This window comes from Somniosus microcephalus, unplaced genomic scaffold (assembly GCF_052327205.1).
Source record: "Somniosus microcephalus isolate GS21.2 unplaced genomic scaffold, FLI_Smic_1.0 unresolved_chr2, whole genome shotgun sequence".
In the NCBI taxonomy this organism is placed as follows: domain Eukaryota; kingdom Metazoa; phylum Chordata; class Chondrichthyes; order Squaliformes; family Somniosidae; genus Somniosus; species Somniosus microcephalus.
The window spans coordinates 81,357,309-81,378,503 of NW_028225180.1; the positions used below are offsets into that span (position 1 = coordinate 81,357,309).

The 21,195-nt window shown below is 53.8% G+C and overlaps 1 protein-coding gene across 2 annotated transcripts in view; it reads right to left on the minus strand.

Moving 5' to 3' along the window:
• The window catches only part of dnajc4 (DnaJ (Hsp40) homolog, subfamily C, member 4), a 235,967-nt gene that overhangs the window by 108,848 nt on the left and 105,924 nt on the right, over positions 1-21,195 (minus strand). For both annotated transcript variants that reach the window (XM_085976194.1, XM_085976195.1), the window contains exon 3: positions 6,218-6,435. In XM_085976194.1, the coding sequence (XP_085832320.1) occupies positions 6,218-6,435 (218 nt within the window). The remainder of the gene's footprint in view (positions 1-6,217; positions 6,436-21,195) is intronic.

Consider the following 21,195-nt stretch of genomic DNA (forward strand, 5'->3'; position numbering starts at 1 on the left):
AATTTTAAAGATGTCTATCCGGTCCACCCCTCAGCCTTCTCTTTGCTAGAGTAAAGAATTCAAATTTAAGGCCCTAGTTTGGACTCCTGACTGTCAGGACTAGGGGGGAGGGGTTTCGAACCGGGCCCTGAACAGGGTGAAGAATCAGATGGGACAACAGTGACAACAATAGCGAATCACAGATGTAGGTGGGTCATGACATAACTCCGAGTCAGGCACCGAACCAAACACAAACATGCACTTGTGGGGCGTTCGAGGTTTATTGCAACTGTTCTCAACTCAGTCCCATCTGAGTGAGGGTTGTGGATTTTTTTTTTAAGCAACCAGTGACTGCTACTGGCAGCAATTCCTTAATCTGGAAGCCACTTTGTGCCCTGGCTAAGATCACAAGTCTGCCATTTCCTCATCTATGCCCACAGAAATATAAAGTCACAAAACTAGGTCTTTAGTGAAAGAGCGAGATGAAAAGGTAAAAAGCAGCATCAAAGTGACCGCGGTAGATAATCTCGAATGGAATAGTCAGGCCAGACTTTGTTCCTCCGATAGAGCGAACTGCGACAAACCACACAACCTGAGATTTGACAATCTTTTGATTTGGACATTTTAAGACTTTATGACTCTGCTAAGTTTTTCTGCCAAGTTACCACATCCCTACATTCTGAGCCTTTTGTGACCGACATAATCCAAGGGCGATCTACAAATAAACATCACCCCACATGTGGCTCAGTGCATAGCACTCTCCCTCGCCTCTGGAGTCACAAGATTGTGGGTTCGAGCCCCACTCCAGAGACTTGAGCACAAAAATCCAGGCCGACACTCCCAGTGCAGTGCTGAGGGAGCACCGCACTGTCGGAGGGGCGGTACTGAGGGAGCGCCGCACTGTCGGAGGGGCAGTACTGACGGAGCGCCGCACTGTCGGAGGGGCAGTACTGAGGGAGCGCCGCACTGTCGGAGGGGCAGTACTGAGGGAGCGCCGCACTGTCGGAGGGGCAGTACTGAGGGAGCGCCGCACTGTCGGAGGGGCAGTACTGAGGGAGCGCCGCACTGTCAGAGGGGCAGTACTGAGGGAGCGCCGCACTGTGGGAGGAGCAGTACTGAGGGAGCTTTTTCCTTTTTCCGCAACCGAGGATTCCCCTCTACCGTGGTTGACACCGCCCTCGACCGTGTCAGTTCTATCTCCCGCACCTCTGCCCTCACCCCTGCCCCTCCCTCCCGGAACCACGATAGGGTTCCCCTTGTCCTCACCTTTCACCCCACCAGCCTCCACATTCAACGGATCATCCTCCGGCATTTCCGCTACCTCCAAAGTGATCCCACCACCAAACGTATCTTCCCCTCCCCTCCCCTTTCAGCATTCCGCAGGGACCGCTCTCTCCGAGACACCCTAGTCCACTCCTCTATCACCCCAAACAGCCCTTCCCCTTCGCCTGGCACCTTCCCGTGCAAGCGGAGGAGATGTAACACCTGCCCCTATACCTCCCCCCTCCCCACTGTCCAGGGCCCCAAACACCCCTTCCAGGTGAAACAGCGATTTACTTGTACTTCTCGCAATCTAGTATACTGTATTCGCTGCTCACAATGCGGTCTCCTCTACATTGGGGAGACCAAACGCAGATTGGGTGACCGCTTTGCGGAACACCTCCGTTCAGTCCGTAAGGGTGACCCCGAGCTTCCGGTCGCCTGTCATTTCAATTCACCGCTCCATTCCCACTCGGACCTCACCGTCCTTGGCCTCTTGTACTGTTCCACGGAAGCTCAACGTAAACTCGAGGAACAGCACCTCATCTTCCGATTAGGCACTCTGCAGCCTTCCGGTCTCAATATTGAGTTCAACAATTTCAGATCATAACCTCGGCCCCTATTTCATTTTCACTTATATTTTTCCACTCCTTTCCTTCCCCCCCCCCTTTCCTTTTGTTTCTCTCTCACACCTGGCAGCTATCTTTTGCCCTGCCAGTACACTTTACACCTAATCACAGCCTATTACCATCTCGTCTAGCTTCTAATCTCTTTTACTTCTTTTGGTTCTTTTATTCTTTTGTCCGATCGCAGCCCTGCCTTCGATCTAGTTCCTTTTCTCTCCAGTTTTGAAGAAGGGTCAAACCCGAAACGTCAACTCAAATTTCTCTCCACGGATGTTGCCTGACTTGCTGAGTTTTTCCAGCATTTTCTGTTGTTATTTCGGATTTCCAACATCTGCAGTATTTTGCTATCGTACTAGTGTTTGGTTCACTGCCACACCTCTTCTAGGAATGCCTACCTTGAAGAAGTTCTGCTCTTCTCTGCGACGGGATCTCCGTTTGGCTCTTCAACCTTGTTCATCTTCATTACTTTCAGTTTCCCTTCTCGTGTTTGATCAGGTATCTGCCAAGACTCGGTTTCACAGCCACATCATTTTCCTCAGCAACTGTCTCCGGTTCCGACTTACTCCACGTGGATTCCAACTAAACTTCCACCCTTCGTGCTTCGGATCCACCCAGGATTACAAATATCTCCAAGATATTCATCGTTCCTCGAACTACTGCTCTCGCCGCATCCTGAGATCCACGCTCAACGCCATGCGGCGCCACATGAACACACTCGACTTCTCTCTTCAGCAACACCGGCGCACTCTATCTCAAAGCTGTCCGGGTCCTCAGTTCCATTTCATCCTTCGACTCATCCGACGCTTCAACAAAAAACTTTTCTTCTTCCTTTCCGATGTCAAGGATCGCAAGCTTCATCAACTCTTGGACACCAACGCCCCTCCGGAACCTTCTTCCCCTTCACTTTCCTCTGACCCCCCTTCTCCCAATCTCACCCCCTGCCGTGTGTTCACTATCCCCTCTGACCTTCCACTCTCTGACCCTGAACGATCAGTCCTCAGCAAAGGCCTGAGCTTCATCCCCTTACGCCCCCACCTCAATGAATTTCGAGCTCGGCACGATGCTGAGCTCTTTTTCCGCCGCCTTCGTCTCCGTGCCCACTTCTTTGGCCAGGAGTCCTCCCCCCGCACAACTGACCCTTTCTCCCGCTTGCAGAATTCCCATTCTACCTGGACCCCTCCCCCTGGCCTCTTACCCTCTCTAGATCTTTTCATCGCTAACTGCCGCCGTGACATCGGCCGTCTCCATTTCTCTGCTCCCCTCACTCACTCCAACCTACCTCCCTCTGAACTTGCAGCACTCCATTCTCTTAGATCCAACCCTGACATTGTCATTAAACCCGCTGACAAGGGTGGTGCTGTTGTTGTTTGGCGTACTGACCTCTACCTAGCGGAAGCTGAACGCCAACTCTCCGACACCTGCTCCTACCTCCACCTGGACCATGACCCCACTACCGAACATCAAACCACCGTTTCCAAGACTGTCACTGACCTCATCTCCTCTGGAGATCTTCCCCCCGCTGCCACCAACCTCATAGTTCCCCAACCCCGCACAGCCCGCTTCTACCTCCTTCCCAAGATCCACAAACAGGACTGCCCTGGTAGACCCATCGTTTCAGCCTGTTCTTGCCCCACGGAACTTATCTCTTCCTATCTTGACTCTATCTTTTCTCCCCTTGTCCAGTCTCTTCCCACCTACATCCGCGACTCTTCGGACGCCCTCCGCCACTTTAACAGTTTCCAGTTTCCTGGCCCCAACCGCTTCCTTTTCACCATGGACGTACAATCCCTCTACACCTCCATCCCCCACCCGGATGGCCTGAGGGCACTCCGCTTCTTCCTTGAACAGAGGCTCGTCCAGTCCCCATCCACCACCACCCTCCTCCGCTTGGCTGAACTTGTTCTCACATTGAACAACTTCTCCTTTAACTCCACTCATTTCCTCCAAATCAAAGGTGTTGCCATGGGTACCCGCATGGGTCCTAGCTATGCCTGCCTTTTCGTGGGCTATGTGGAACAATCTTTGTTCCAGTCCTACTCGGGTCCCCTCCCTCACCTCTTTTTCCGATACATTGATGACTGTATCGGTGCCGTTTCCTGCTCTCGCCCCGAACTTGACAATTTCATTCACTTTGCCTCCAATTTCCACCCTTCCCTCACCTTCACATGGTCCATCTCTGACTCTTCCCTTCCCTTCCTCGACTTCTCCGTCTCCATCTCTGGGGATAGGTTATCGACCAATATTTACTACAAGCCCACTGACTCCCACAGCTACCTGGACTACACTTCCTCCCACCCCGCTTCCTGTAAGGACTCTATTCCATTCTCCCAGTTTCTCCGCCTCCGCCGTATCTGCTCCGACGATGCCACCTTCCACACCAGTGCTTCAGACATGTCTTCCTTTTTCCGCAACCGAGGATTCCCCTCTACCGTGGTTGACACCGCCCTCGACCGTGTCAGTTCTATCTCCCGCACCTCTGCCCTCACCCCTGCCCCTCCCTCCCGGAACCACGATAGGGTTCCCCTTGTCCTCACCTTTCACCCCACCAGCCTCCACATTCAACGGATCATCCTCCGGCATTTCCGCTACCTCCAAAGTGATCCCACCACCAAACGTATCTTCCCCTCCCCTCCCCTTTCAGCATTCCGCAGGGACCGCTCTCTCCGAGACACCCTAGTCCACTCCTCTATCACCCCAAACAGCCCTTCCCCTTCGCCTGGCACCTTCCCGTGCAAGCGGAGGAGATGTAACACCTGCCCCTATACCTCCCCCCTCCCCACTGTCCAGGGCCCCAAACACCCCTTCCAGGTGAAACAGCGATTTACTTGTACTTCTCGCAATCTAGTATACTGTATTCGCTGCTCACAATGCGGTCTCCTCTACATTGGGGAGACCAAACGCAGATTGGGTGACCGCTTTGCGGAACACCTCCGTTCAGTCCGTAAGGGTGACCCCGAGCTTCCGGTCGCCTGTCATTTCAATTCACCGCTCCATTCCCACTCGGACCTCACCGTCCTTGGCCTCTTGTACTGTTCCACGGAAGCTCAACGTAAACTCGAGGAACAGCACCTCATCTTCCGATTAGGCACTCTGCAGCCTTCCGGTCTCAATATTGAGTTCAACAATTTCAGATCATAACCTCGGCCCCTATTTCATTTTCACTTATATTTTTCCACTCCTTTCCTTCCCCCCCCCCTTTCCTTTTGTTTCTCTCTCACACCTGGCAGCTATCTTTTGCCCTGCCAGTACACTTTACACCTAATCACAGCCTATTACCATCTCGTCTAGCTTCTAATCTCTTTTACTTCTTTTGGTTCTTTTATTCTTTTGTCCGATCGCAGCCCTGCCTTCGATCTAGTTCCTTTTCTCTCCAGTTTTGAAGAAGGGTCAAACCCGAAACGTCAACTCAAATTTCTCTCCACGGATGTTGCCTGACTTGCTGAGTTTTTCCAGCATTTTCTGTTGTTATTTCGGATTTCCAACATCTGCAGTATTTTGCTACAGTACTGAGGGAGCGCCGCACTGTCGGAGGGGCAGTACTAAGGGAGCGCGCCGCACTGTCAGAGGGGCGGTACTGTCAGAGGGGCAGTACTAAGGGAGCGCCGCACTGTCGGAGGGGCAGTACTGAGGGAGCGCCGCACTGTCGGAGGGGCAGTACTGAGGGAGCGCCGCACTGTCGGAGGGGCAGTACTGAGGGAGCGCCGCACTGTCGGAGGGGCAGTACTGAGGGAGCGCCGCACTGTCGGAGGGGCAGTACTGAGGGAGCGCCGCACTGTCGGAGGGGCAGTACTGAGGGAGCGCCGCACTGTGGGAGGAGCAGTACTGAGGGAGCGCCGCACTGTCGGAGGGGCAGTACTAAGGGAGCGCGCCGCACTGTCAGAGGGGCGGTACTGTCAGAGGGGCAGTACTAAGGGAGCGCCGCACTGTCGGAGGGGCAGTACTAAGGGAGCGCCGCACTGTCGGAGGGGCGGTACTGAGGGAGCGCCGCACTGTCGGAGGGGCAGTACTGAGGGAGCGCCGCACTGTCGGAGGGGCAGTACTAAGGGAGCGCCGCACTGTCGGAGGGGCGGTACTGTCAGAGGGGCAGTACTAAGGGAGCGCCGCACTGTCGGAGGGGCAGTACTAAGGGAGCGCCGCACTGTCGGAGGGGCGGTACTGAGGGAGCGCCGCACTATCGGAGGGGCCGTCTTTCGGATGAGACATTAAACCGAGGCCCCGTCTGCTCTCAAGTGGGCGTAAAAGATCCCAGGGCCACTCTTTTGAAGAAAAGCAGGAGAGTTCTCCTTTCATCTGCCCTACCCCACCCCTGTCCGGCACGAAGAATGTTGACCCGAGAACGTGACGCATCTTACCCGTAGCCTGACGTTGAGTCCGCATGCGAGTGGAAGAAAGGGTCGTCCTGGGTGCCACCGCCTGCCTGGGCTTTGAACGACTGGCTGTGCCGCTGCCGCCTCAGCCTCGTGTCGTACTCTGTCCGACTGTTGGGCTTGCTGAGCACGCTGTAGGCTTCGTTCAGCCTCACAAACTGGGCGTGGAGGTCAGGGTTGGACAGGTCGATGTCCGGATGGAGCTGCAGGGTGAGATATTTTGGCACAATTAATCAACACGGCTACACTTCAAATGCAGAGCAGCAGGTCAGTGGCTCAAGCAAGTGGATAGAATGAGACATCGGGCTGGATTTTCACTGGGCCGTGGAGGCGGGATTGGAGGCGTGTGGGGGGTTTAAAATCCCAAAATCGGGGGTCCCGACCCCATCCCACCCCACCTCCATGCCAGTTTCAAAGGAGGCGGGTACCCGCCCCGCACTGGGACCCGCCTCCCCGAGGCGGGAACGGGATTAGGGCCAAATAACTGCCTGTTAACAGGTAGTTAACAGGCAGTTTTTAGCCTAATCCCTATTTTCATTGTTGAACTGTGGGATTCCCGACGGCTCCAAACCACGCCAAGTTAGCGAGGCGGGCCGTCGGGATGAAGGGCTTGGAGAGGTCGAGATGTCCGGTGTTCAGGTGAGTGATGGGTGCATATGTGCAGAGGTAAGTGTGTTTGGTCTGTGTAAAGTGTTTAAAGAAGTTTTACTTACCTTTACAGGCTTCCTTCCTTCAGGTCTCGGGAGTCCCTCATCTCACCGGCACAGAAAGCAGAATGGCCGCCAGCTGTCATAATCTGCAGCCTCTGCTTTCTGTTCCGGGGAGATCTCCAAATCATCCTGAGAGGAAGGAATTAACCTGGAGTACAGATTGTCAGTGTTTGACAGCTTCAAACAGCTGTGAAACGCTGATATTTCATCTGTCAAAAGGTCTTGACAGATGAAATTTCAATCTGTGACGTCACCTGTTGCCAGGTGGCCCTTAATTGCGTGGGTTGGCTAGAACTCGATGGAGGCGGGACTACAACCCCAAATGTTGTAGGCCCGCCTCCTACCCGCCTCCTCAATGAAAATCCAGCCCATTGTGCCTGTGCCGGCCAGTTAAATACAGTCTCCAATTCAGCTCGAATACCAACGAGATTGAGCCAAATGAGTGTACTGTCCTCCAGAAAGGAGCAGTGACCCTCAATGACCCACAACACACCCTGACATGTGCCGTAAATCCCCCTCCAGCTATTTCGGAGAAAAACGACAGGATCCATCCCTTCTCTGCGACCTGGCGCTCCTGGAGCGCGGCAACGGCTCGGCCCTGTGTTTCCGCGCACGGCGAGCCGCTTGGTCGCCGTCGCGCAACAAAAGGAGAGAAAAGCCAATCGGGCCCATCGAATGTACTTCTTGCAATCTAGTAGACTGTATTCGCTGCTCACGATGTGGTCTCCTCTACATTGGGGAGACCAAACGCAGATTGGGCGACCGCTTTGCGGAACACCTCCGTTCAATCCGTAAGGGTGACCCCGAGCTTCCGGTCGCCTGTCACTTTAATTCTCCGTTCCATTCCCACTCAGACCTCACCGTCCTCGGCCTCTTGCATTGTTCCACGGAAGCTCAGCGTAAGCTCGAGGAACAGCACCTCATCTTCCGATTAGGCACTTTACAGCCTTCCGGACTCAATATCGAGTTCAACAATTTCAGATCATAACCTCGGCCCCTATTACATTTTTACTTATATTTTTTATCCACACCTTTGTTTTGGCCTTCCCCCTTTTCTCTCTCCCACATGGCAGCTGTCTCCCATTCTGCCAGCGCAGTTCACACCTCACCTACAGCCATCTTTTGTCTCCACTAGTCCTGTCACCATCTCGTCTCGTTTTGAATACCTCTTAATGTCTCTTCACTTCTCTTTTGTTCTCTCCCAGCCTCCAAACTGGCCTTTTAATCTGTTTCATTTCCTGTGCTTTTTCAGTCTTGACAAAGAGTTTCGACCTGAAACGTTGACTCTATTTTCACTCCACGGATGTTGCCTGGCCTGCTGAGTTTTTCCAGCATTTTCTGTTGTTATTTCGGGCCCATCTATTCGGACAACCTGGTGTGCCGCTATGCCCGACCGCTAGGAATGCTGGGCGAGGCCACAAAATTGTCGCCAGGCTCGGGGAAAAACTCTGGGAAATTCCCCCCCCGCCCCGCCATGATCACTAGACATGCTCTAACTAAGGTGGTTAAGAAGGCATATGGGGTACTTGCCTTCATTAGCCGAGGCATAGAATATAAGAGCAGGGAGGTTATGATGGAGCTGTACAAATCGCTGGTGAGGCCACAGCTGGAATACTGTGTGCAGTTCTGGTCGCCACACTATAGGAAGGATGTGATTGCATTGGAGAGGGTGCAGAGGAGATTCACCAGGATGTTACCTGGGCTGGAGCGCTTCAGCTATGAAGAAAGACTGGACAGGCTGGGGTTGTTTTCCTTAGAGCAGAGAAGGCTGAGGGGGGACCTGATTGAGGTGTACAAAATTATGAGGGGCATAGATAGGGTAGATAGAAAGGAACTTTTCCCCTTAGTAGAGGGGTCAATAACCAGGGGGCATAGTTTCAAGGTAAGGGGCAGGAGGTTTAGAGGGGATTTGAGGAAAAACTTTTTCACCCAGAGGGTGGTTGGAATCTGGAACTCACTGCCTGAAAGGGCGGTAGAGGCAGGAACCCTCACAACATTCAAGAAGCATTTAGATGAGCACTTGAAACGCCACAGCATACAAGGCTACGGACCAAGTGCTGGAAAATGGGATTAGAATAGACAGGGCTTGATGGCCGGCGCGGACACGATGGGCCGAAGGGCCTCTTTCTGTGCTGTATGACTCTATGACTATGATTCTACGACTAGGCCAGCCCACCCCCTATGTCCCACGGAACAGCGGCCCATTGGGACCTGGAATGACCATCTCCATCTTCTGGGCTGGTACCAAAGGTCACAGATTTCTGACCATGGAAGCCATCGCCTCTCTGGTCCCTCACGCAGATGCCCATTTATTCTTTAACAGGTGAGTAAAGACGGCGAGCCACGGCGGAGCGTGCGCTCATGGGGCGAGGCAGCATGGCTGAGGCTGCTCCGGTCCTCACCAGAGGTCCACACATGCCCCTTCCAGCAGGGGAACGCGGAGGCTAAATGTGGCCACCACCCTCCCCCCAGGCTAAATGTAGGCCCCTCCCGCCCCACCCCCCATCACCTCCGCTGAGAATCTTTCTTCACTTTTTAAAAATAATGTAGGCAATGCATTCCACACCCCTGCCCCAGGCAATAAACGTCTTTTTAGAGTCACCGAATTGACTGAAGGGGCACGTGCTGAGACAAATTTTGACATAAGAACATAAATAGGAGCAGGAGTCGGCCATTCGGCCCCTCGAGCCTGTTCCGCCATTCAATAAGATCATGGCTGATCATCGACCTCAACTCCACTTTCCTGCCCGATCTCCATATCCCTCGATTCCTTTAATATTCAAAAATCTATCGCTCTCTGTCTTGAATATACTCAACGACTGAGCCTCCACAGCCCTCTGGGGTAGAGAATTCCAAAGATTCACCGCCCTCTGAGTGAAGAAATTCCTCCTCATCTCAGTCCTAAATGGCCGACCCCTTATTCTGAGACTTGGACCCCTGGTTCTAGACTCCCCAGCCAGGGGAAACATCCTCCCTGCATCTACCCTGTCAAGCCCTGTAAGAATTTTGTATGTTTCAATGAGATCAACTCTCATTCTTCTAAACTCTAGAGAATATCGGCCTAGTCTACTCAATCTCTCCTCATAGGACAATCCCCCCATCCCAGGAACCAGTCTGGTGAACCTTCGCTGCACTCCCTCTATGGCAAGTATATCCTTCCTTAGGTAAGGAGACCAAAACTGTCCACAATACTCCAGGTGTGGTCTCACCAGGGCCCTATATAATTGCAGTAAGACGTCTTTACTCTTATACTCTTAGGATACCCAGTCACATAAGGAGATATTAGGACAGGTGACCAAAAGCTTGGTTAGAGAGGCAGGTTTTAAGGAGCGTCTTAAAGGAGGAGAGAGAGGCGGAGAGGTTTAGGGAGGGAATTCCAGAGCTCAGGGCCCAGGCGGCTGAAGGCACAGCCGCCAATGGTGGGGTGAGTTAAATCGGGGGATGCTCAAGAGGCCAGAATTGGAGGAGCGCAGAGATCTCGGAGGGTTGTGGGGGCTGGAGGAGGTTGCAGAGATAGGGAGACGGGGGTGAGGGCCATGGAGGGATTTGAACACGAGGATGAGAATTTTAAATTCGAAGAGTTTAACGTCAAAAAATATAGCACAAGATGGCAGAAAACTGCAGATACCCACCCTGTCCACAGATTAAAACTCCCTTTGCTACGCAGCAGGGGCCCTCACACAATGACGGACATAAATTTAGATCAAAAGTATCTACCAGTCACTTCAGCACAGTGTATAAACATTATGTTCGACACTTAACATGTCAAAACAATGGGAGCATTTCTTTCCCATTTGAACGCGCCAGCTGCCAAAGTTTCCTGAAATGCAAGTGCTGATTTGTAGCTCGCAAACTCTCAGAGGAGCCCCTCGGGAAGGTGAGTAAACTACACAGGGAGCCAACTCATTCTGTTATAACTGGAATGAATGTTCCATCACAGCCTTCTTCTTCTCAGGCAGTCCCTCGGAACCGAGGATCACTTGCTTCCACATTAATAATGAGTTCTCAGGTGACTGATGAGTCCAATGCGGGACCTACAGTCTCTGTCACAGGTGGGGCAGACGGTGGTTGAAGGGGCGGGTGGGCGGGGTGCTTGGGTCGACATGCGCTCCTTGCGCTGTTTGCGCTTGGCTTCCACTTGCTCCCGGCGAAGAGACTTGAGGTGTTCGGCGCCTTCCCGGGTGCTTCTCCTCCACTTTGTGCGGTCTTGGGCCAGGGATTACCAGGTGTCGGTGGGGATGTTGCACTTTTTCAAGGAGACTTTGAGGGTGTCCTTGAAGCGTTTCCTCTGCCCACCTGGGGCTCTCTTGCCGTGTCGGAGCTCTGAGTAGAGCGCTTGTTTTGGGAGTCTCATATCGGGCATGCGGACGATGTGGCCCGTCCATCGGAGCGGATCGAGCTGGGGATGTTGACCTGAGCAAGAACACTGACATTGGTGCGCCTATCCTGCCAATGGAGTTGCAGGATCTTGCGGAGGCAGCGTTGGTGGTACCTCTCCAGTGCTTTGAGGTGCCTGCTGTACATGGTCCATGTCTCTGAGGCATACAGCAGGGCGGGTATCACTGCTGCTCTGCAGACCATGAGCTTGGTGCTGGGTTTGAGGTTCTGGTCCATCACAGTACACTCTGCAGCGAGGGGGTCAATGCTGCTCCTACCAATGCTCTGAGACTACGAGGTCTGAGAATCCAACGTTGGGTTTGGGTTGTGAAAGTGGAGAATAAGTTCGGGCACTGATGACAATCTACTTAACCCCCCCACCCCGCCCTCCAAAAGAATGGTTAGTGTCCTCCTTGTATCAGTAACATCATCTAGCAAAACATCAATACTGAGCTAGGGTAGATGTGGAGAAGAGGTTTCCACTTATTGGGGAGACCAGAACTAGGGGTCATAAGTATAAGATAGTCACGAATAAATCCACCGCCCCTTGACATTCAACGGCATTACCATCGCCGAATCTCCCACCATCAACATCCTGGGGGGTCACCATTGACCAGAAACTTAACTGGGCCAGCCACAGAAATACTGTGGCAACAAGAGCAGGTCAGAGGCTGGGTATTCTGGGGCGAGTGTCTCACCTCCCGACTCCCCAAAGCCTTTCCACCATCTACAAGGCACAAGTCAGGAGTGTGATGGAATACTCTCCACTTGCCTGGATGAGTGCAGCTCCCAACAACACTCAAGAAGCTCGACACCATCCAGGACAAAGCAGCCCCGCTTGATCGGCACCCCACCCACCACCTTAAACATTCACTCCCTCCACCACCGGTGCACCGTGGCTGCAGTGTGTACAGCAATGGGAAACATTTAAAACGGTGTTCAATAGAGTGCAGGAAAAATATATTCTGCTAAAAGGAAAGAACAAACTAAACAATAATGAGACTCCATGGATGAATAAAGCCATAAGGGAACAATTGAGGGTAAGGAAAGAGGCGTACATTAAGTACACAGACAGCAGGAGAGTGCATGATAACAGAGAATACGAAAAGATTAGGAGAGAAGTCAATAGGGAGACAAAGAGGAACTATGAAATTAAATTATCAAGGGACATAAAACAAAATAGTAAATAGTAAAAAAAGGAAGGTTGGGATGGGAATAGGGCCATTAAGGGATAGACAGGATAATACCACAGGTAATGGTAGAGAGATGGCTGAAATATTAACTAATTATTTTGCTTCAGTATTTACCAGGGAGATAGAACAGGTGGACATGACATTGGATGGTGAGATTAGTAATGAGATAAGTGCATTTAAAATAAAAAATGGGATATATTAAATAAACTAATCAAACTCAAAGAGGATAAAACCCCTGGTCCGGATGGATTGCATCCACACATTTTAAAAGAATCTAGGGAAGAGATAGCGGAGGCGTTACTATGCATATTTAATAATTCATTAGAAAGAGGTGTAGTGCCAGAGGACTGGCGGATAGCTAACCTAATACCAATATTTAAGAAGGGGGATAGAACATGTCCAGAGAATTATAGACCAGGCAGCTTAACATTGGTGGTAGGAAAAATAATGGGATCCCTACTAAAGGAGAAAATAGAAGAACATCTAGAAACCAAAAATATAATAATGAATAGTCAGCATGGATTTCAAAAGGGAAAGTCTTACTTCACCAACCTCATTGAATTTTTTGAAGAGGTAACAGAGAGAGTAGACAAGGGTAATGCGGTAGATGTAATGTATCTGGATTTTCAAAAGGCCTTTGATAAGGTACCCCATAATAGACTGATGAACAAGGTCAGAGAATGCGGAGTCAGGGGACAAGTAGCAGAATGGATTGCTGGCTGGTTTCAGGACAGAAAGCAGAGAGTGGGGGTAAAGGGCAGCTATTCACAGTGGCAGAAAGTGGGTAGTGGTGTTCCACAAGGATCAGCACTGGGACCACTGCCGGTCACAATTTACATTAACGATTTAGACTTTGGAATCAAAAACACAATTTCTAAATTTGCGGATGACACCAAATTGGGGGGGATAGTCAATACTGAGGAGGACTGCAACAAATTACAGGAGGACATTAATAAACTTGCAGAATGGGCATATAATTGGCAAATTCAATTCAACACAGGTAAATGTGAGGTATTACATTCTGGTAGGAAGAATAGGGAGGTCACTTATCACTTGGAGGGTGCGAGTCTGGGTGGGGTAGAGGAACAAAGGGATCTCGGAGTACAAATACACAAATCACTAAAAGTTGCACCACAGGTTAGCAAGGCCATAAAAAAAGCAAACCAAGCACTAGGGTTTATTTCTAGAGGGATAGAATTGAAAAGTAGTGAAGTTATGCTAAACCTGTATCGAACCTTGGTTAGACCACACTTGGAGTACTGCGTACAGTTCTGGTCGCCATATTATAAAAAGGATATCGAGGCACTGGAGAGGGTGCAGAGAAGATTTACAAGGATGATACCAGAAATGCGAGGGTATACATATCAGGAAAGGATGAACAGGCTGGGTCTCTTCTCTTGAAAAAAGAAGGCTGAGGGGTGACCTAATAGAGGTCTTTAAAATTATGAAAGGTTTTGATAGAGTGGATACAGAGAGAATGTTTCCACTTGTGGGGAAGAGCATAACTAGAGGCCATCAATATAAGATAATCACCAAGAAATCCAATAGGGAATTCAGGAGAAACTTCTTTACCCAGAGAGTGGTGAGAATGTGGAACTCGCTACCACAGGGAGTGGTTGAGGCGAATAGTATCGATGGATTTAAGGGGAGGCTGGACAAGCGTATGAGGGAGAAGGGAATAGAGGGTTACGCTGATAGATTGAGATGAGGAAAGACGGGAGGAGGCTCGAGTGGAGCATAAACGCCGGCACGGACTGGTTGGGCCGAATGGCCTGTTCCCGTGCCGTATATCCGATGGAATGAAGCATCGGCAGCTCCTAACCTCCCTCTGAACCCACAGATGAAACGGCTGACTCGCAATCACTCCGGGATATCTTCACATTTCTCAAGGCACTCATGCATACACAGGCCATTGAGCAAACGATTGTTATTCAGCATCTGCCACATGCGTAATTTATTCAGGTGCAGGAGCTGGGACCAATTTCCCCGTGCCTCGAACTGGGTCCAGTTAATGATCCAATCAAGTGTATTTAACAATGTGCATGGGTATTAATCTAAACTCACATCTCTGTGACATAATCAGAGACACAATCAGCTTTCACGGTTAGCAGCTTGGGCGGAGCGAAAAGTGCAGATAAAACTTAGATTTTGAAATACTCGTTCTAAGGTCAGGCGCAGTCAATAAAAGAAAGAACGAACGAACTTGCATTTCTCCAGAGCCTTTCACCACCTCAGGACGTCCCAAAGCGCTTTACAGCCAATGAAGTACTTTTTGAAGTGTGGTCACTGTTGTAATGTAGGAAACACGGCAGCCAATTTGCGCACAGCAAGCTCCCACAAACAGCAATGTGATAATGACCAGATCATCTGTTTTTAGAGATGTTGGTTGAGGGATAAATATTGGCCCCAGGACACCAGGGAGAACTCCCCCTGCTCTTCTTCCAATAGTGGCCGTGGTACCTTTTACATCCACCTGAGAGAGCAGAGGGGACCACGGCTTAATGTCTCATCCGAAAGACGGCACCTCCAACAGTGCGGCGCTCCCTCAGTACCGCCCCTCCAACAGTGCGGCGCTCCCTCAGTACTGCCCCTCCGACACTGCGGCGCTCCCTCAGTACTGCCCCTCCGACAGTGCGGCGCTCCCTCAGTACCGCCCCTCCGACAGTGCGGCGCTCCCTCAGTACCGCCCCTCCGACAGTGAGGCGCTCCCTCAGTACCGCCCCTCCGACAGTGCGGCGCTCCCTCAGTACTGCCCCTCCGACAGTACTGCACTGGGAGTGCCAGCCTAGATTTTTGTGCTCCAGTACCTGGAGTGGGACTCAAACCCACAACCTCTGACTCAGAGGCGAGGATGTGACCCACTGAGCCACGGCTGAAAAAGGCTCCACTGCACGGATGCATTTAAGGGAAAGCTCATAAGTATGTGAAGGAGAAAGGAATAGACGGATATGCTGATGGGGTGAGATGAAGAGGGGTGGGAGGAGGCTCGAGTGGAGCAGAAACACCGGCACAGACCAGTTGGGCTGAATGGCCTGTTTTATGTGCTGTAATTTCGATGGAATGGCTATACCCATGAGAAGACTGTGACAACACAGCCACTGACCGAGGGCAGCATGGTGGCATAGTGGTTAGCACTGTTGCCTCACAGCGCCAGGGACCCGGGTTCGAATCCGGCCTCGGGCGCCTGTCTGTGTGGAGTTTGCACATTCTCCCCGTGTTTGCGTGGGTTTCCTCCGGGTGCTCCGGTTTCCTCCCACAGTCCACAGATGTGCGGGTTAGGTTGATTGGCTATCATAAATTGACCCTTAGTGTTAGGGGGATTAAATACGTGGGGTTACGGGGATAGGGTGGGATATGTGTTGGTGTAGGGGTTACGGGGATCGGGTGGGATATGTGTCGGTGCAGGCTCGATGGGCCGAAATGGCCTCTATCTGCACTGTGGCGTTTCTGTGACTCTGTGACCATCCCACGTCCCCACCAGACACACTGTCCTCCTGACACACACTAGGCTATTAAAGTAAGGCTGCATGTACGACGGTGCCTTCAGAATCGGAGTTACTTTAACACAGGAAGGCAAACATAATAATTCAGACAGAGGCAATAGGTGATTATCTCCTGGACTCGTTTCGATCACCTAAGGGGGTGGGAGAGGAATTTCCCAGGTTTTTAATCCCCCCCAAATTGGAAGTTTTTCAATCTGGTTTTTGGCCTCTCCCAGGAGATCCCATGGTTTCGGGTGGGGTGGAGATTCGATATATTGTGACGCACAAGGCATCGCAGATATGTGGGGCTGGCTGGATGGACCAGAGGGTCTTTTCCTGTCTGTCGCTGTTCGTACCTTTGTGAACAGCAGAAGCAGGACAAAGCAGCCCGCTTGATCGGCACCCCATCCACCACCTTGAACATTCACTCCCTCCACCACCGGCGCACCGTGGCTGCAGTGTGTACCATCTACAAGATGCACTGCAGCAACTCGCCAAGGCTTCTTCGGCAGCACCTCCCAAACCCGCGACCTCTTCCACCTAGAAGGACAAGGGCAGCAGGCGCATGGGAACACCACCACCTCCAAGTCACACACCATCCCCACTTGGAAATATATTGGCCGTTCCTTCATCGTCGCTGGGTCAGAATCCTGGAACTCCCTCCCTAACAGCACTGTGGGAGCACCTTCACCACACGGACTGCAGCGGTTCAAGAAGGCGGCTCACCACCCCCTTCTCAAGGGGCAACTAGGGATGGGCAATAAATGCTGGGCCTTGCCAGCGACGCCCACATCCCAGGAACGGATAACAAAAAAGTTACAAAGCATCGTTAAAAAAAAGACTAGTCTGTAGGGGTCTACGTACTCCTAGCAAAAAATACTGAACTCGGAGAGGTTCAACAGAAAAGGTTTCATTGTTGAGACTGCATGTCGAACACAAAAATGGCGTCAGAGACTACACCAGTCCGACTGCCTTTCATCAGTCCACAGCTTCGACTGCTCCTCCCCCGCTCTGGGCTTAACTATGTTGCAGATCGAGTTTCTTAAAGGTGTGATCCTTCTTAAAGGCATGACGCCTGATTTATAGTCTACGGACCGAAAAGCGGATTGTGTCCTTTCTGTGATCGGTACGCCACACAGCTCCCCCCAGAATCCGCTAGTAGGGAGTGTATGAACCGACGTGGCGGCTTGATGGCACGGCCGGAACGGCTCTTGGCGGTTGGTGTCGGGAGCGGGGCGGTCGGACGCGTCGGGCTCTTAGGCGGTCTGCCCCGCGGTGGGGGTTGGCCCACTTGAACGGGTTCGTCGGGCTCTAGGTGCGCCAGCTTGAGCCGGTCGACCGACACCTTGTCAGTTCTGCCGCCCACTTCGAGGAGGAAGAACTTGTTCCCCGTCTGGAGTACCTTGTAGGGTCCGTCGTATGGGGGCCGTAGAGGTCCTCGGTGGGCGTCATGGCGCACAAAAACAAATTTGGCCATGTGCAGGCTAGGTGGTACGCGCGGGTTGCTGGTTCGCCATGCTGGCCGGTGGGTACCGGAGCGAACTGTTGTGCTTGGTTGGTGAAAGCGCGGCGTTGCTGGTCAGCCGACCAGGGGGTCGTGGCGGTGGGCAGGAACTCTCCGGGTACGCGCAGCGGCTGGCCGTATACGAGTTCCGCCGCCGAGGCTTGCAGGTCTTCCTTGACCGCGGAGCGTAGGCCAAGTAGCACCCACGGGAGGCGGTCGATCCAAGCCTCGTCCTCGAGGCTGGCGCGGAGGGACACCTTCATGGACCTGTGGAATCGCTCGCAGAGTCCGTTGGCTTGGGGGTGGTAAGCCGTGGTGCGGTGAATGGCCACCCCGAGGTTTCGGGCGATGGCGGCCCACAGATCAGAGGTGAACTGCAGGCCTCTATCCGACGTCATGTCAGAGGGGACGCCGAACCGAGCGACCCAGGTGCCGATGAATGCCCTCGCGATGTCGGTGGTGGTGGTGGACGTCAGTGGAATGGCCTCGGGCCAGCGGGTGGTACGGTCCACGATTGTCAGCAGGTGCGTGTGACCTTGTGATGGCGGCAGGGGGCCGACGAGGTCGATGTGGACGTGGTCAAACCTTCTTTCTGGCACGGTGAACTCCTCGAGTGGGGCTTTGATGTGCTGGTGGATTTTGGCACGCTGGCAAGCTATGCAGGATCTGGACCAGACGCGCACATCTTTGCGCAGGCCACGCCAGACAAATCGGTTGGCCACCAGTCTAATGGACGCGCGGGTGCCGGGGTGTGAGAGGCCGTGGACGATGTCGAACACCCGTTTTCGCCAGGACACCGGGACTACGGGGCGGGGTTGCGCCAAGGAGGTGTCGCATTTGACTGTGACGGCGGACGGGCCGCAGGCGACGTCGGTCAGTCGCAGCCCTGGGAGGGTTGTGGGCGCGGAGAGCAGATCGGGGTCGGTGCGTTGCTCCGCTGCCAGTTGAGCATAGTCCACTGCCAGGTGGGCGCCGTGGACGGCGGGGCGGGATAGGCAGTCGGCCACCACGTTGTCTCGACCGGAGATGTGCCGGATGTCCGTGGTGAATTCGGACACCGCGGCGAGCTGGCGTTGTTGCCTGGCTGACCACGGGTCCGCAGATTTTGCCATCGCGAATGTCAGGGGTTTGTGGTCGACAAACGCGGTGAAGGGGCGGCCCTCCAGAAGAAATCTAAAATGGCGGACTGCCAGGTACAGTGCGAGGAGCTCGCGGTCAAAGGCGCTGTATTTGGCCTCCAGGGGGCGCAGTTGGCGGCTGAAAAAGGCCAGCAGTTGCCAGGCCCCGTCGACCCACTGTTCGTACACGGTGCCGACTGCGTGGTCGGAGGCGTCCGTGGTGAAGGCCACCCTGGCGTTGGGCTGTGGGTGAGCGAGCATGGTGGCGTCGGCAAGCGCCTTTTTGGTCGAGTCGAAAGCGGTCAACATGTCCGCCGACCACTCGATCGCCATTCTGTCTTTCTTACCCCGGAGGGCTTCGTATAGGGGCCGCATGAGGGAGGCCGCTCCGGGAATGAAGCGGTTGTAAAAGTTGATCATCCCCAAGAACTCCTGGAGGCCTTTGATGGTGGTAGGCCGGGGGAACTGCTGGACGGCTTGCACCTTGGCGGGCAGGGGAATGGCTCCGTCCTGCGTGATGTGGTGGCCGAGGAATTCGATCCTGCTGAGGCCGAATTGGCACTTGGCTGGGCTGATGATGAGCCTGTGCTCACTGAGCCGCTGGAACAGGGTGCGGAGGTGCTCGATGTGTTCCTGCTTGGAGGAACTAGCGACCAGGATGTCATCCAGGTAGACAAAGAGGAACTTCAGGTCCCGGAGGACCGAGTCCATGAGCTGCTGGAAGGCCTGGGCCGCGTTTTTGAGGCCGAAGGGCATTCGGAGGAACTCCAATAGCCCAAAAGGGGTGATTATGGCCATCTTGGGAACGTCCGTGGGGTGGACTGGCACCTGATGGTAACCGCGCACCAGGTCGACTTTGGAGAAGACTGAGCAGCCGGCCAGTCTAGCCGAGAAGTCTTGAATGTGCGGTATGGGGTACCGATCCGGCGTGGTGGCGTCGTTTCGGCGCCGGTAGTCCCCGCAGGGGCGCCATCCCCCGTCGGGTTTGGTGACGATGTGGAGTGGGGAGGCCCAGGGGCTGTTGGAGCGGCGGATGATGCCGAGCTGTTCCATTGTGGCGAACTTGGCCCGCGCGAACTCCAGCTTGGCCGGGTCCAGCCTGCGGGCGTGGGCATACACCGGTGGGCCTGTGGTGGGGATGAAGTGTTCTACCCCGTGCTTAGCAACTTTCGCGGAGAAGGTCGGGTTGGTGAGGGCTGGGAACTCAGCCAGGAGTGCTGAGTAGTCGTCCGTTGAGCGGGCGCGGCACTGCCACGCCATTTTGGCGGGTTGGGGGGGGGGGGGGCCATGGCGCCCGGGATAGGTGACATGGTGTTCATGTCCACGAGGCGGCGCCGAGGCATGTCGACCAACAGGCCGTGGGCGCACAGGAAATCCGCACTGAGGAGCGGGGAGAGCACCTTGGCGGTGATAAACTCCCAGTGGTAGCGGCGGCCTGCGAGGTCGATGGTGACGGTGCGGGTGCCGTACGTCCGGATGTCGGTGCCGTTGGCGACAGCCAGCGCAGGGCCGCGGCCGCCTCGCTGGATCTCGAGGGCGGACGCGGGGATGATGCTGCGCTGCGCGCCCGTGTCACATAGGAAACGGCGTCCGGAGGCGCTGTCCGTAACGTACAGCAGCGCGCCTGCCTGCCCCACGGCCATCGTGTAGGCCGGTGTGGGGGCGGTTGGAAACGTGCAGGGATGGCTGCAGCGGCGTGCCCGTGCGCCGAACCGGGTATGGAAGTAGCAGTAGCCCTGGGTCGGAGGGCTTGGGGGACGTGGGAGCCTCGTGGCCGAGCTGTGTAGCCGCGCGATAGAGGGTGGAGCGCGCGCCGACGCTGCGGAGGCCAGGTCGGGGGTGACGGCGTGGTTGGAGCTGGCGGACAGGAGCTTATCGGCTTCGTCGGCCAGGGCCTCGAGGTCCGTGAGGCTGGACGCCACGATCGCCGGGCGGATGCTGGGGGGTAGTTGGCGGATAAAGAGCGTGCGGAAGAGGGAGCCGGGCGGTTTCTCGTCGGTCAGAGCAAGCATGTGTGAGAGCAAGTCTGACGGCGTGGAGTCACCGAGGCCCGGGAGGTCGAGGCGGTGGCAGTTGCGCACGAATTGGGAGGCTGTGAATTTTTTAAGGAGCGCGGCCTTGAGATGTGCGTACTTGCCTTCCTCCAAAGGGTTTTGTAGTGTTGTCCAGACTTTCGTGATTGTGGAGCTGCCCAGGGAGGCGAGGAGGTAGTCGTACATCGTTGCGTCGGCGGTGATGCCGCGGAGTCGGAATTGCGATTCAGCTTGAAGGAACCAGGCGCTGGCCAGGTTCTCCCAGAACTCCGGCAGCTTCACAGAAACTGCGTTTGTGTCAGCCATGGTTATGCTTAGGAGTCGTCCTGAGCGTCGGGGTCACCAATGTAGGGGTCTACGTACTCCTAGCAAAAAATACTGAACTCGGAGAGGTTCAACAGAAAAGGTTTCATTGTTGAGACTGCATGTTGAACACAAAAATGGCGTCAGAGACTACACCAGTCCGACTGCCTTTCATCAGTCCACAGCTTCGACTGCTCCTCCCCCGCTCTGGGCTTAACTATGTTGCAGATCGAGCTTCTTAAA